The sequence below is a fragment of the Anarhichas minor genome, unplaced genomic scaffold, assembly GCF_050575085.1.
Source record: "Anarhichas minor isolate MPS153535 unplaced genomic scaffold, ASM5057508v1 ptg000021l, whole genome shotgun sequence".
NCBI lineage: Eukaryota > Metazoa > Chordata > Actinopteri > Perciformes > Anarhichadidae > Anarhichas > Anarhichas minor.
Window position 1 is genome coordinate 7,988,638 of NW_027466467.1, and position 17,201 is coordinate 8,005,838.

The following is a 17,201-nucleotide window of genomic DNA, read 5'->3' on the forward strand; positions in this document are numbered from 1 at the left end:
ATATGCTAGTTATGTCCGCTTTGTTTCTTTGTCTTCGTTTTTAATTATTTGGTCTTGACGACAGTTCTTCGTAGAAATCGAGGCCGACATATCTTATACACAATTATTCCGTCCTTTCTTTCGTGCTCCTGCAGCTCTCCTTCAATCACTCTTCATCTTTCCCCCTTTCTCTCTTCCTCAACTGTCATTCCCCGCCTGCCTCCATCTAACTCCACCTGAGCTCTGCTGCCTTTGAAACCAGCAGAGCTCTTCCACTCCTCGCGAGTCACAAACAAAAACTCAAACTCAGGCTGGTGCTCATGAATGTTGCAGCTGAGACCTTGAACTCCATTCCTTCTCGCCGCTCACCAAATGACCAAATTTCTCTTCTTCTTACGGATAAATGAAAAAACCTGCCATTTAGTTCAGTGGCGACGGGTTGGGACGTACAGATTTGAAAACACTTGCCATCGATGTATTCACCGTGTGTTTACCTCTTTGTTCTGTTGAGTAGTAGTTGTCACAGTGGTGTGTGTGTGTGTGTGTGTGTGTGTGTGTGTGTGTGTGTGTGTGTGTGTGTGTGTGTGTGTGTGTGTGTGTGTGTGTGTGTGTGTGTGTGTGTGTGTGTGTGTGTGTGTGTGTGTGTGTGTGTGTGTGTGTGTGTGTGTGTGTGTGTGTGTGTGTGTGTGTGTGTGTGTGTGTGTGTGTGTGTGTGTGTGTGTCCATAACGATGGGCACAAGACCTGGGGCCAATATGCCTGCTTTTAGAGAACCACATGGTCTGAAGTATGCGTGAGGGGGCCACATTCTCACAGCATGTCCTTCTTTTATTAATACTAGTATATGTGTGTGTGTGTTTGCACGGCTACATTCAGGCACGTGATGGTGCACAATGTGAGCTGCTGACGGTGATTACTGGCTGCCGGTCTCCAGCCAGCTGATCCTGTCTGTCTGTCTGGAGAGTAGGACTGCACCGCTCCACTCTCTGCCTCGTCCTCTTCTTCGGCTGAAATTCTCCCGCGGCTCAGCATCACAGCGCTCTCTGCTCTTACAAATATGTCATTCACCACATGTATATGTTAAATCAATCCCTTTTTTTTGGTGGGAAAATTAAAAGGAAATGGTTTCTTAAAAGTAATGAGTTAATGTGAATATAACGTCGTCAATGTGTCGGTGGTAGATCATTTGCTTCAGTTAACAACAGTGACATACTTTGCTATTAAGAGGGACATGGGTGCCAAAATAAGGAAATGCTATTTAACTTTATTATTTTGAATCCCTAATAGTGACAGATAAAAGGCAAAACAAGGCACACCCTGACCAATATTCAAATAACATAAATCCATTTGATTTCAATTCGATTTTCCATTTTGTTCACATGCTGTACAATTTAAAAACAACTTTCATTTTCTATGCATCGACACTGCCAAAATTAAAATGAACCAAATGGAATCCCCACTGGCATTGTGTTCATTGTATAACTCCGCCATATTTGTTATGAAACTCAGTATGAAATTACCTTACACTTTCATATGCAAAGTGGGAGATGGTGTGCTAAAAACTTAAGGCATGTCAGTAGTTTGATATCAATGATGTTTATGCTAAGCTAGGCTAATGTAATAGTTACCGTACAGATATGGGGAGTGGCATCTATGCCTGGCACGAAGCGTATTCTCTCAAAAGTATTTAACTATTTCTTTAAATGGAAATTTGCATATTTTTCACATTTGAATCTGAGTAATGTCGTGATTTTTGTATTGCCCAGCGTTGATCACATAAAAGAGAGTTAGTTGTATTTCTATTCATCTCTTAAGAAGCGCTGCTTCACAAGTGGACCTCTGTGGTGGATTAAGGCTGAGAACCGGCGACCTGGGCCCGCTCCAGCCTGAGCCTCCGTCGTAACGCGGAGTGTTCGAGACAGCGTTGTGCTGAGAGAGCTGAGCAAGCCAGTCTCTCTCACGCGCACACACACACACACACACACACACACACACACACACACACATACACACACATGCATGCAGCCTCACATGGACATATGCACTCACAAGGCATGGATGCATAGACAAAGTACAATGTGAAGTAATTGATACATTAATTCCTCTCCATGTTGACACTCAAGCTGCTTCCACGCTCATCAAGTGTGTGTGTGAAGAGGTTTGTGGGTGACTGGGTGCATGCAGCTTATTCACATCTCATAGTGTTGAGGTGTGCTGGGTTTTATCTGAGATGAAACTGAGTAGCTCTTATTGTTTGTATTTATTTGTTTATTTACACACTTTTTGCTCTGGGCTGCTGTTACTTTGAGTATGAAGTAAATGTCTCTTTTATAACACATGCACCATTTGTACTTATCTGCCCCTGCTGGTTGTAAGTTAGTGGTACAAGTGTGTGTGTGTGTGTGTGTGTGTGTGTGTGTGTGTGTGTGTGTGTGTGTGTGTGTGTGTGTGTGTGTGTGTGTGTGTGTGTGTGTGTGTGTGTGTGTGTGTGTGTGTGTGTGTGTGTGTGTGTGTGTGTGTGTGTGTGTGTGTGTGTGTGTGTGTGTGTGTGTGTGTGTGTGTGTGTGTGTGTGTGTGTGTGGCCTGGAGTCAGCTGTTAAGGGATGCAGCGCTGGATGAGTGCTGCCTGATGCTGACCCAGAAACGACTGTAGACTAACCAGCAGTGACTGCTGCCCCATTAGCCCACAACCCTGAAACACACAGCTCTGAATGTAAGTGTGTACTTGTATGCATGTGTGTGGTAGTTTCTTTTGTGTCAAGAGCAGAGAACCTGGTATTAAAACGTTGCTGCACATGATTGTGGATTGAAAGTGTCGCAAAGAGTCGTCTGACTTCACATGAGAATAACCGCGATGAGGTCGTAAATTATTTTGTTTTCATTTTGTCCCGTCCGACACGATGAATAGACTTTCCTCTACCTCTGTTTATGCTCGGTGCTAGTGCGCTCCCATCCTGCATCTAAAATTAGACCACCGAGCAGATGTGGTGTGTTTGAGTGTCCCTTTTGTATGCTTGTGTTGCCAGATGTATTCATCCGCGTTAGCACGGCTGTACGTCTGCAGTTGTGCATTCACACAACATCTTGAGCGCGTCTTGAGTCAGCAGTGGAACGGGGTGACGGGGGCAGGAAAGTGGGTCAGTCATGCCCTCTCCCGGTATGATGGAGACGGGCGGATGGAAAGATGGATTGAAGAAGATGACAGCAGCTCAAGGGATGTGGACGAGGGAAGGAAATAAGTGTTTTGAGGATGCAAGGAGGGGTTAGTAAGGAATGACATAAGAAAGGAGGAGAGGATGAGAGAGAGAAAAAGAGAATACCTTGCATGAAAATGAGAGGACAGCAAAAAATTGTGGTAATTTAGAAAAATAAACACTGATAACACACAAAAAGCAGGTAAAAACATTGTTAGATGTTGCCTATACATACTTAATAAACTCCCAACAAGATATACTAAGTATATCAAACTTGAAGGTGTTTAAATAGAGCCGTTTAAAACAATAACAACGATAATGTCTGTAATGCTGACATGATTAGTCAATACATTATTTAGTCGATCAACAGTCACTAGATTCAGCTTCTTCAATGTCAGGATTTTCTGCTTTTTCTAATTTAAACGGAATATTTGGGGGATTTGGATTGCTGGTCAGACAATACAGGAGATTTGAAGACTATATTTTGGGCTCTGGGAAATTGCGATGGGCCTCTATCACTCTCTTCTGACATCTTATAGAATAAATGATTAATGGGTTGATAAAAAACAAACGTGCATTGAGTGAGCAGAGGAAGTTTATTTGCCTCTGTAAAGCCAGTGTGTTACTTTGATGCATGATCTGTGCTCAGATCAGCTCAAAAGCTGAATTGATGAATCTGTGAAGGCAGCATTGCTACTCAGCTTTGTTATTATACAGGAACACACTCAGACACACCTACACCACAGGTCTCACACTCTCCAGTAATCCGTACACACACACTCACAGAGTGCATGCTGTCCCTCACTCTTAATGAGTGACATATGCCCCCTGGTGGCAGAGTTAATGAGCTTGCCCTTGTTAATCATAGAGAATAGCTGACTCTACCCCATGTGGCCAATTAGAAGCCGGGAAACCTGCGATGAAGACAGAGTCCCAAACAGCTGGTTGTACAGTCGCAGACAGACAGGAGGAACGTGTCTCACTCCTGGTCTGTCTCTGATTTGAATACACGTACATGAAGCCTCCCACCTCGTCTGTCTCTGATTGGTCCTCTCTCTTTAATCTTTCATTCCTTCTTTAATACCGTCTATTTTCCTGTCCGGTCCTCTTTCGTTTAACCTCTATGGTCTCTATAAACCCCTCTCACGTTTAACATGCAGCCTCCCTCTCCTCTGCCCTTAATTCCTGCGTCTTTCCTCCTCCTCCTCCTCCTCCTGTTGTTGTTGTTGTTTTGCTTCCCTCCCTCCCTCTGTGCGCTCCGTCCCCGGCTGTGACCAGCGGTCGGTCTGTCAGCCCACTGTGGGACTGGGGTGACTTAGCACGCTGCCTCTGATTGCACCCCAGCAGTTGGCCATTTATCTTGCCGTGAAATGGAGTAAGGGCGGAGAGGGGCCAGAAGATATTACGATAATACATCTCTCAGCGCTGTGAGGGCCTAATGAACGTGGACATTTTCAGCTTAGTCATACGTTTGTAGAGTACTTCCTTTGTAGCTGTGGTGGTAATTTGCTGATGGTCTTAATCTTGATTTTTAGTGTGATATCTTCTCTCTGGATTGCTCTAATTTGGATATATATTTTTTTGTTTTTACTTACTTAATTACTATAATTATTGGTCAAAATAAGACATTTATGACTGATGGAAAACAGCATGCCCTCTTTGTTTCTTTTTAAAAACGTATTGTTCATCATATTTAAATTATACTGTACTTAAATCAATACATCAAGTAGAGAATTCCTCTATTATCCAAATGGATTGGAAGCTTTAATCCAATCCACAGAGGAACGCTGCCCTGCTGCTTGTATTTATGGTAGACTTCCAGTGCCTAATGTTTCTGCTGACACATGCCTCTTTGCTTGTGTTTGAAGAGCACTTTGCTAAATGACAGTTGAAGTGTTTGAAGGTTTAATCTCGCGGTGTCCCAGGATCCTCTTATCAGTGTCTAGATGTCTTCTCTGTGCGCGCGCACACACACACACACACACACACACACACACACACACACTGAGGCCTTCGCTGTCACATCTCTCACTGACGGTGAACTTATTCGTTTTTCATATCAACCTTCTCTCACTCCCTCAAAATTGATTCTTTCTCAGTCTAACCTTTCTTGTCATCCTCAACTGTTGTTGATCATTCCTATTCTCACTCCGTCTTTTTTTTAGCCTCTCATCCTAATGTCCGTCGTCTTTGTGTAAAAGTGCTGATCTGCCCTTTTTGCCGGAACCGTTCTAAATCTAGGAGCCAATCAGCTGGCTTGTCACAGGAGACTAATACTCCCATTGGTGTTGAAGTGGCACCTGTCGGTGAGGAGTGGCCATGATAGAGAGGTAATTACCAGTGTAGTAGTACTTGAGACCGGTCTCAGACTCATGGTAAGGTCTCATGGTACACTTATACATACATATACATATACAGTACATATATATGCCAATAGAAGAGGTGAATGTAGAGGAATCTTCAATTGCTTTCTATGGATTTTATGGGAATGCAATTTAAAGAGTGCCTATGGTTTGCATGTTCTACATTTTATCTAAAAGGAACAAAAAGCAAAAATACATATTTGTCCTCTTGTCCTCTCATTTATCAATCTAGGTTGTTTTGGTGTGAGTTGCCTAGTTTTGGAGATATCCACCGTAGAGATGTCTCCCTTATCTTCAATATAATGGCACTATATCAGACTGCTCACAAGGTCTGTGGATTATCTATGCAGCTCACACCAGAACGATCTAGATTGATTAATAGCACTACACGTAAAAGGAAATAATGTATTCATGTTTTTGCGGTGAACTGTCCCTTTAAGTGTGTCATGCAGTGTGGGACTGGTCTGGTCTAGACTCGGTCTCGAAACACTTTGGTCATGTCTCAGTCTGGATGCACAACGTGGTCTTGGTTTCAGTTTCAGTGGTCTTCATGACAACGCTGGTGATTACATGCAAAACACCCGGCTTATGCATCAGTCAGTCTACAATCACATTGTTAGCAAACCTCTGCCTGAGAGAAAGTTTGCCTCAGGGAGACGTCTAGTGGGTGTTAATCATGGTTCACTTAGTTTATTTATGTTTTGTAAAGATGTTGTTGATGTAAAGGACCACATAGGTTAGTCTGTCGTTGATATGTTTGGACCACAAATATAAATGCTGACACTCATCTACTGCAATACTTGACAGTGAAACCATCCTGTGTTCGTGGATGATGGATCCTCTCATTCACAAGGTTTTTCTGGAGGCAGCTTCAATGGTCGAGGCTCATACTTTATATGTATCATCACAAGAATATCAATAGCATAGAGAACTTCTAGTATTCTGTTGAGACGCCACAAATCATAATGCAGGTGCTGTATTGTTTATAGCGTCGGAGGCCTCGGTCAGCAGATGCTGATGTTTGCCAAATTAGATAAGCGCTTGGGTTGCGTGAATAATGGACTTAACAAATAGACACACACACACACACAGACGGATACATGTGAAGCATCAAATCTACTGCGCACACACACACACACACATGTTCGGACCCATAAAAAGTCACATGTACACGCTCCTCTCAATCCACTGTCGGCTCGCAGCAGGAAATTGACGCCCCTACTGCAGCCCTTCAGCTGCTGCACGTGCTGAAATGAATCCTCTGGGGATTTCTTTTCCCCGTGTGGAGGACCGTGATCAATGAAAGCAATCTGGAACACCGCTCCAGGACACACAACCATACAGACGGTCTGACAGAGCGCCGGTGATTTAACCCCGACCGTCTTGGGTCCGATGTTTTTTTTTTTTCCTATCTCGTCTCAACAAGGAGCAGATGACGAAGGATTAAAAATGAGCTCTTCTTGTTCCACGTCTGTGCTGACGAGACTCTACCTGCTTCTGTGACTGTCTCCAGAGTGAGCCAGAGTGACTACTGCCGTCGGTCATGTGCCTGATTCAAGAATCACACGTAGCAGCAGCTCAGGGGGTTTAAAGAAGCATGCTATCGAATAGCTAAGGCTTCCAATTCTTCACTCATTTCTTCTCTCTTTGGGCAGAGAAGGATTTCTGAAGCAATTTCTGTTACAATCTGACAAAAAAAAGCTCCAATTCAGGTCCTGTTGATGATATGATCAGGAGCGGGCATGTTTCATGATACCCCTTGAGTTATTATTTGCTGTTTTGAGGGAAACGACATCTCTGGTTGCAACAGATTCTCCTCTGAGGGAATAGACAGTTTTGGCTCTTGCCAAACCATCAACCCTAGCTCAGGGCACCTATTTTTAAGCTTAAACTTAATATAACCTGCGTATATGTAGTACCACGTGGTTGTTTTTGTGGTGTCAACGTCTTCTAAAGACATGCCATTACACTGAGGAGCCCATCTATACTGAAAACTCTGCTACACTAGTGAGTATACCAGTGTCGCTCGTCATCTCTCTCTGTTTTGGAAGAGCTCTCCTTTTTGTTTTTGTAATATTCTCTTCGTCCAGATGGGGGCAGCAGACCATGACTGGCTGTGAGCGTCACTGCCTCCAACCGAAGTCTGTACTCATCTGGCAGCTGTTGCTATGGATACAGAGCCCGGCCATTGCTGTGTGATGCAAGCCAACATGGGCTGTTCACACACACACACACACACACACACACACACACACACACACACACCTGTGTGCTGAACTTAGACTCTTTATTCAAAGAGCTACTGATTACAGTGTCATTCTGTCCACTTCTTTACGTGAGAGCTTGAAATTTAAAAGTTTCGTTGCATTCTCTCCATAATCATTTTCACCTGGCTGCAGTGTTTTCGGTCATCGTGCATACACTCTGCTGGTGTGGATGGATCTACCTAAGCTGGTTTAGTCATCACCTGGAACTGCACTTAATACGCCTGATGGAGAATATAATCCCTAATCAGCCATCAAGGGTCAGATTGAGCTCTCCCTGACTTCTCCACATGCCCCGAATCATTCCGACATATGGTTAAGCTCTGATCGGCGGTGATGGAAACGTTAACTGTAGATAGCTGCTGCTGGTTGAATCAATTAAATGGCGATTAGCCCAGATTATCTGATTAACTAGAGCCATGGATGGACCGCTCACTTAGGAGTTGATTACTTAAGACATGCCTCTGGACAGCCTGTGTCCGTCTCATAGCTACATTACACTTGTACAGTAGTAGGTCAGCTTTGAATGGCACACATTTGCCTTTTAAAGTCCACTTCTTTACTATGTCCCAATTTGGAGAATCTAAATTTAGCAATAAACAGCCCACTGACAGAAGACGTTATTCTAATCATAGCCTCCGCCTGGCAACACGTCCCTTGATGTTAAAAAGACAATTGAAGAGAGAAATGGAGAAGAAAATATATTTGCTACCTTGTCTGCCAGACTGTTTGTGTATTCTACATCGATACAACTCTCAGTGCCCAGCCAAACACGGCGGCGCTGCCAAATCTGACTTGGCTAAGTGTAAAAAAAAAAAAAAAAAAAAAGGCTGGCACTCTGGCATATGACTGTCTTTTCTGCTTTGTCACTGTGCTTTGTGTTAAGAGGGCGACGGTGTCTGTTAGAACGTTTCTTAGATAACTCCGCATAAAGACCTTTTCCATTAGGGCTATTTATTTCAGGGCACGCCATGCGTTGTAATTACCAGCGGTACATGTCGTTATAGTCTAGTTCACACAACATTCTCCTACAACACTTAATGCACAGGCTTTATTTTCCCGGTCTGACAGGTTCAGGGATCACCACTTCTTTTTTTTACAATTTGTCCCGAGGTAATCTGCACAATCCAGGAGTAATTGGGGAGACATTTCACTCTAAACCACGAGCCCTCGTGCTGGAGGGACAGTCAGATAAAGAGAAACGTAAATGTGGTGACCTGCTGGTGGTGCAAGAGAAAATGTTAGGGGAACCATTAAAGCCACCAGATAATCTACTGGATAGTGAGATAGTGAGAGATCACTAAACCTCATGGTGTCACAAGGGGAAAGGTCAGGGGATCACCAACGTTGATGGGTGTCATCCTCTGGGGACCATGAACATTTGTACCACATATCATGGCAATAGTTGTTGACGGGTGGACCGAGTGAGCCACGGCGTTAACATGGATACAATTTGATTTTAGAACTCTAAATTGAATTGACACGTAATCATAATTATAAATGCTGGACTACTATTTTGCATATACGTTATAAACAGTAACAGATTCTTGTTCCCATATGCATGTTCCTGTGGCCCTGCACATACACCGTGTAAAGCTTCCATTACTTGGCTTCTTCCAGTGAAAGTAATGAAGTGTAAGTGAGTTTGGATTCTGGCCCGAGTCCAGGTCTGGAATCGACAACCTCAGCTACTTTTCTACACTACACGCAAGACGGATTGATTTCAGGAACATACAAAGACATCTATGTGGCATTAACGTAGCTGTGGGTTTTGAGTCACGGGGGCCGCCCCCGCTATGTAACGACACCGCTCGTCTGAAAAGCCCGTACAGCTCCGTGAGTCCCGCCATTTCCAAAATCAGCAGAAATCGGTCAAACCTTTCCTTTCCCACTACCAGCGAGAGGATAGAGTTTCAGTGAAGTCCGGGTTTTCCCCCTGCTGTGAATTACAGAAGTGGGCTGCTATTGGAGGGTCTGGCTGGTGCCATGTCTGGCCCTGCATGCCTGAGCGGGGCCGTGGCTGTGCTGGGCTGATCTGATCTGAGGGGTGCGGGGCCGGGCTCAATGGGAGATGCCTAGAAAGCAGCGGAGCCTTTCACATTTCCGCTGCGTCTGAAACTCTTTTGATGTGTTGTGTGGCTCATACTGATGTACTCTTTCTGTGTGACACACTCTGCCTCGCTCGCTTTCTCTCCCACTTCCCTTCTGCCATGGATCGCGTGTCTCCGTCTCAACATCTTGCTTCTTCTTAGGGGGCTTATGGAAAATCTATAACAGGTGGGCTGTGTTTGAAGGATATGTCGTTTCTAATTATCCGTTTGCAGAGGGCTTTGGGTGGGCGCTTGTTGGGCCAAATGTTCTCCCAAACCGAGCCTTGCTGCTTGCGTGCCTGCTATTCGTCGCCTTTCGGTTGAATTGAATTCAGATAATCAAGGAATTAAACAATGCACTAAACACACGGTCAGGCACCTAGGGTTGGTCATCAGAAAGTACTGTACGATGTTTGAATAACGTTAAAAGGGAGGAAATGAGGTCCTGATGAGGCCTCAGAAACTAAACAACCCAGTCAATCTAAACCACAAAAGGATGTTTAAACATCTCAGGTCTCTGTAGTTTTTTAGGGTGGTCTACTCAAGTCAGTCCACGTCTAAGTTTTGGGTCAGTGCAGTGTGCTTTGTTTGCTATCAGGGCCATCATGCTGTGTGTCCTAGGGGTGGGCCACATGGCAAAAATATGATATCACAATTTCTTCAGGCCGGATCATGATCATTGATGTTATCACGATTCTTATTCAAGTTGGTTTTTAAGACTTTGCAATGTTTTGAATTGTCCCCCAAAACCAAAGTCTGTTCTCAAATGTAAGACTTTAACATTTCTTGAAATATTTATCGGTTACTTTTCTTTTGTTCACTACTGAGCCTGTTTGTAACCGCTGCCCTCAACGTCATCTCACCTTTCTCTCCTGTGTGGAGAGCCTAAGCCTCAGTGAAACAAAGCTTTCAAAGGACCTATAACAGACTGCTCAATGGTGGCAATCTCAATCTCCTCGTCCACGACTATGGCTGCCTAAAGTAGAGATGGCGAGTTTACTGCATTTGGGGATATTTTTTAATCTCGCAGTTTTGCTAATCGTTTAGCAGCGACGCTGCACCGCTAATGGAGACGTTTTTAATCGTTCACAATCTGATATTCTTAAATCGAACACCCCTACTCTGCCTATACACAGTACCGTAGCAGTAGCAGTTAACGGGCTTATGGTGTTAAGGTACTCGCCATCGGCTTGTAGGGGCTGACTAGCGGCCTTAAAGGCTTAAATGCAGGTGAGTGGGGATCTTCTTGACCTTCTCGCACGTAAGACGGGTGACAGATTGCTGTTGGAGCAATCGACTCTATTTGTTCTACAGTGAGACCAATCTAGACCTCATTTGGAGCCAACCAAACGACTGAACTCGTGCACTTAAAGAGAGTGGTTTTAAAATAGTCTGCTGTTATTTTATGTAGTGGACAGGAAAGAGGAAAGAGAAAGGAAATGTGGTGGAGACCAGAAGCAACATATTATGTTGGGTAGGCTCCCGCTTAAATGAGTTTTGAGTTCGACTCCCGGACCTCATGCATACTTTGGTCCCAGCCAACACCTCAGCGCAGGCCAATGGAAAGCTAGTGGGCAGTTATAATAGTAACCTGGTCTATATCAGTATTGGACATCTGTTCATTCATCATCTTCTATTAAATGCAATAAATCCAATACCAGGTGCTGATCAGTAAACATCCACATGTTCCATGTCAGCACTTCATGACCGAAAGTAGCCCCAAAAACAGCTGGAGGACAGATAGCGCTATCTACTGAGTCGGCACTAAGTGATTACCTTCACCCTCATTCATCAGCGCAGCACTTCCTTCAGGGCCCCTTCGTTCACACTGTTCCACCTTTGAAGGATTTATGCACATTTTCATTAACACAGCGTTGTTTTCTTTAAAATAGGCATGCATAGAGAGAGAGTGAGAGGACAGAGTCTACAGAACCGGATTAAAGCTTCTGTAACGGCTCCTTGTGGTGCTGTTGTTTGCACGCCAGTGATCGAGCAACCACACAGGAGGCTTAGCTTTCTTAAACGGTGCTCACACAAAGTCCACGGTCCAAAGTGAACTGTGCTAAGAACTCCTAACCAACCAAAGAATGGACTTTCATACAAAGCACTCAGCCACTCAGTCAATTTGGTTACTTTTATACATTTTGTCAGCATCCCCTTAGCTCGTTCTGTTGTTAATGACACAAATCACCGAACTATAGTTCACCATTGTAAGCCCATGTTCCATTTGCTGTAAAAGTTTGATTAACACAAAGTAGGAAAACCTTTGTAGGAGATATTTTTTTAAAGATTACACTTTAGCCTGGAAATGTAGAGAGACACCAAATGAAATGAAGCAATTCGTCTGTGTCTCTTTTTTTGTTGATTAGTTGTTTAGTTGATTAGTGTTGTGCTTTTCATGCTGAATGACTTGTTTCCAAGAAGCTTCTGAGCACATCTGCGGTAAACATTTAAAGTGGTGCTTTTGTATGATGGAGAAACTTAGTTTTACAGATCAACTTATCGATAAGTCGTCAAAATTGTACGACTAACTATTTCTGTGACGGGGTAAAACAGCCTGTTGGGGGGGGGGGGGGTCTGCTGGCGAGGAATGCCTTCCAGTAATTGGTAGAGAACATCTGGGCGAGCGTCAGGCTCTCTGTTGGCTTCTGACCTGTTGAGGGGAGTTTCCTCCCAGGAGGGGATGAGACCAAACCTGGTTTAGCAAACAGCCACATCGTCTATTAGCGATGAGAGTAATTATGCTCAGTCAAATAAGTAACTCTTGACTTCAGGAGTATGTTTCTAGACATGGGCCTGGATTCACTGAAGTTGTCCCGAGTCAAGTTTGAAGAAGAAACTTCACATTACATTTTTAGAAAAGTCTAATCTCTTACAGTAACTGTGATATTAACAAGTAATAAAACCCGATATACTCTTTAACAATAACATGTAATAAAATATACAATTATCCAGCCTGGAAATATTCATCTTCACAAAAAATGTAAATTCATTTGAGAGCTTTGCTTATAAAAATACCGTTCATCCTTTTTTCTTTTTAGAGAGAGAAACAAAATTAAAGTATTTAGACATTTGTCTTAGAGAATTGACATTTTAAGACAATACTATTTGTCAAAAGCATAACCATAAATGCTTCTTCTTTTTTATAATACAGGTTTCCACAAGAGTTGGATATTGACATTTTAATTGCAGTGTGTATCTGACAGCTTCCAAAGCAGACATCAACAATCTGATAAGTAGCAAGGGGAACCATCATTTCATTTTTGCCTCCCTCCCACTCTTGTAACTTATTACTTATTATTGATGTGAATGACAGACAACATCTGGGGTCACATTAAAATGAACAATGCAGTCATATCACGTCTGTGGAATGTGCATGTTTTGATTTAATAGTATTTTCATTTCAAGAACCTACAATCATTCTGCCGACCAGTGCAGAATGCTTCTTCTGTACTATGCTAACAATCTCAATCATTTTATTAAATGCGCGCACACACACACACACACACACACACACACACACACACAGTTTCCATGGAAACAGGATCCAGAGCCTTTTATGACTGGTTGTTTGCCCAAGACAACTAAAAATGGTCTCAGCAGCCCTGCAAAGATGGGCGATAAATCATCTGGATAATAAATAATGAGACACGTAGTAATATAGAACGGGATAAGGTGTTTGTTGCGGCCTTAAGCAGTATTGTTATTCATTTTTAGACCACGGCATTGTCGTATTCATCAGGCAAACTCTCTCATTCCTCTGTTTGTGTGACATCATACATGTTTTGTTGTCATACTGCACCGCCTGTAATGTGGACACTCACTGTAATGGACACAGACACACATTCAAACCCAAACGCACGCATACACACAAATGGTCACTTTCCAGCCGCGCTGCCCTTCAGTAGCCTAATGTGTGTCTGAGGTCCAGACGGCGTAGCGGCAGGAGGGCTGGTTCACAGCGCTAGCCGCAGAGCTTCTGGCTAGCCCCGGCTGGTTGGGGAGTCTGCAGCCAGCTACCCCTCTGAGTGACAATGGCAAGTGTACAATTCACAGCTATGTACTCAGCACCGAGCTCTGCTGTAGTTGCAGGATAAACGTCAGTATTGTTTATTTCATTTCTTTTTGTGGGAGCCAGACTGTGTGGCCGTTTGACACACTCGCTGTGAATTATAACGGCGCCCATTGTGACTCTTGTGATGTCTGCTAGCCTTACTTTTGTTGTTGTTTTTGATGCAGTTACCACATGCTTCCCCGTTTGTGTCCGCAATGACAGGAAGTAAGCTGAACAAGGACCTGAAGCACTACCTGAGCCAGCGCTTCCAGAAATCCTCGGCTGACCACGAACTGCAGCAGACCATCCGAGACAACCTCTATCGCCACGCCGTGCCTTGTGAGTCCACGACCGCTCTGCACTTACACTCTTGTCATTCCTCACTTTCATGTTTTGTCCTTCGCTGCTCTACTGTCTTCTCCATTTCCCGCCATTTATGTGAGCCATTCTTTCAGTTCCTGCTGATACGTTGGCTTTTTACACACTTCGTTTGCGTGAGATCACCACAGAATATTATTGTGCAATACTTTTTTAACATCCTCATGAAAAACAAACCCTTGGACGAGGTAAGATTGAGCCACTGCCCCAAGCTCCAGCTCATGCTCAGTTTTAGATCCAAGCAATGATTGAGAGTGGAGCTGCCTCACACAGACACTTTGGATGGTTATCTAATTAAACCAGATTATTTCAGCCTAATCCGAGCACAGTTCCGCTTGCCCTTTTGACCGATATTGGCCGTACACACATCATCCCTCTTCATCCCACAACGGGCTTCTCCGCCTGCCGATAACAAGCAGCGAGTTGATACAAAGTCAGCACAGGGCTCGCTTTCTTAATGTCGTCTGATCAGGTAGAGGAAACGTCCGGTGACTCCACAGTTGAATAGGCTAGTAGTACCTCATGTCCGCTGGATCAGTGGCACCGGTAATTCTAGGTGGGTGGGGCTTCATCCAAGTAGCTCACCTTGAATCACCAACCAGTATCTCCTCTGCCAGAGCTGGCCGTGTGATCCAGGAATAGAGGCTTGTGTCTTTCACTCTTTTTTTCCCCTCCTCACTGTCGATATATCTAAGATCTAAAGGCACGTTTGTTTTTTGATGCTGCATATTTCTGTTGTATCTGCTGCTGCTGAAAGGCTGAAGTAGACATTTGAAGTGCTTTATTCTTCCCTGCTATGAAAAACAACCCTTGAAGATGCTGCTGGTGCTAAGGATGTGGCATTAGCGCCATTATAGCAGAGGGATGAATGCCATAACTGTGCAGCTCCCTCTTTAAACGGAGAGAGGGTTAGACTGATGAACAATGCTGCATGATGCCAATCTCATGTTATCCCAGATTTGCATACACCACCGAAATCAACTGCGTGGACCAATCAGAGCCAGGCTCATTATTGTCACGATACCGGAGTCGGAAACCCCTGCTGGCTTTGGACCCAGCATGCCTCACTTGTGAAGATGGAGAAACAAGGGAAGAGACTGAACAAGCAGATGAGAGGTGTAACAGAAGAAATGACTGGGCTGTGTGCCATTTCTATGTTAACTTGTTTCCTTTACAGCACTTTAATATTGACTGAATTCAAGTATTTGCAGCTGCGGTGCAGTAGTTGCATGTCTGTTACTAGTACGCGAGGGCACTTTAGACATATCACACATTCTACAATAAACACATATTTGGAGTACAGCTTTAAACAATTTTCATGTTGGGAATTACTTTTCAGCCTCTCCATCCTCATGTATTTTCCAAAGCACGAGCATATTGGGTTCTTTGTTTTGCAGTTCATTTCTGAAAGGAAGCACCTCTCATTTCCCCAATCCCATGATTTTCCCCTTAATGGTTTTCATCTGCTGGCTTTTCAATTAGTTTATTCGTGGCTCTCTCACGCAAATGACTCTCTGTATTCAGGAGGCTTGTTTAAGGGACTTTATCTGTATTACCTCCGCTGCCATATGTCAGCCAGACACCGGTGGAGGGAGGGGATCTGGCCATAATGGCCATTTTAATCACCGAGTGGTCTATGGCACACTAGTAAAAGAACCTGGTGTTGTTAGCAGTAAACAAAGCATGCAGGTGTTCCCCAGGCCATATGTTTTATAGGACTGTTAGGTTTTTGTTGTCATGCGCTCGTAGAGGACTGTGAAACTGGAGCATTGAATTGACAAATAATTTGCTGCAGCTTATTTTTTTTTTACTTCTTTCTGTTACGGGAGGACACTAGGCTCAGTCTACGAATAAGTCCTCCCTCGTGCCCTTCACACTCGGAGTATTACAAGAGCAGTACCGGCTTCGTATAGGAAAGCACATGTTTATTTTCTGTACCGTTGATGCATAAGTGAGATGGATTTGCTGTGACTGTCTTGGCCTGTGACCGTGGAAGGTCAGCGTGTGTCCATGTTGACGTATGTCCAAAGGTTGGTCGAAGCACTGTCCGTGTGTGTGTGTGTGTGTGTGTGTGTGTGTGTGTGTGTGTGTGTGTGTGTGTGTGTGTGTGTGTGTGTGTGTGTGTGTGTGTGTGTGTGTGTGTGTGTGTGTGTGTGTGTGTGTGTGTGTGTGTGTGTGTGTGTGTGTGTGTGTGTGTGTAGGTGTGATTAATGCACCGCAAGCAGGTGGAGAAACAGATGGAGAAGTGTGTGGATGTTGCCTCTAAATCAGGCAAAATGGTAACACGACTCAGCCAGCCTTTCTGCACGCTCATGTAACAACAGCGTCTATTAAAGTCCCAATCTCACTATTTGTTTGACTGAATGAATTTGAGCCAAACTCGCATATGTAATTGGTGAGTTTGACTAAATCATGGAAAATATGCATTTTGCGTATTTTTGTTAAGTGGGAGTAATTGAAAATACTGGTTGTTTTTCTGTAGCTTTGCAGCAGCAAGATGAATACATTTAGCAAAAACAGTATATACTAACATTCCAGACTCTTTCCAAATTTAAAGCTGTTATCTGGAATGTGGTTTTATTCAGTGTGCCCGTAATGTCGTCATCAGTATTCTGTTGTAATGGGAGGCGACTCAACTCACTTTTGGTACCAGTTCCTTTTTCTTTATTTCATTTTCTACTGCGGACCGTACACCCCCTCAGTGTAGGCGGGATTCTCAGCGGCTCACCGTAGCGTGAAACTGCCGTGACATCATCATCAACGAGACAACAAAACAGGAATATCTATATTTCATCAATTGTTTGGGGGCTGCCAATTATTAAAAGTCTGGTTTGGGTGAAAAAAACAATTGCGGTAGCTATTGACGGTAGCTTATTTATA

General features: G+C 43.8%; 1 protein-coding gene across 2 annotated transcripts in view; it reads left to right on the plus strand.

Annotated features, from left to right (window-relative positions):
- Nucleotides 1-17,201, plus strand: part of magi1b (membrane associated guanylate kinase, WW and PDZ domain containing 1b) — a 113,590-nt gene that overhangs the window by 36,150 nt on the left and 60,239 nt on the right. For both annotated transcript variants that reach the window (XM_076095766.1, XM_076095767.1), the window contains exon 2: nucleotides 14,166-14,282. In XM_076095766.1, coding sequence (XP_075951881.1) covers nucleotides 14,166-14,282 — 117 coding nt within the window. The remainder of the gene's footprint in view (nucleotides 1-14,165; nucleotides 14,283-17,201) is intronic.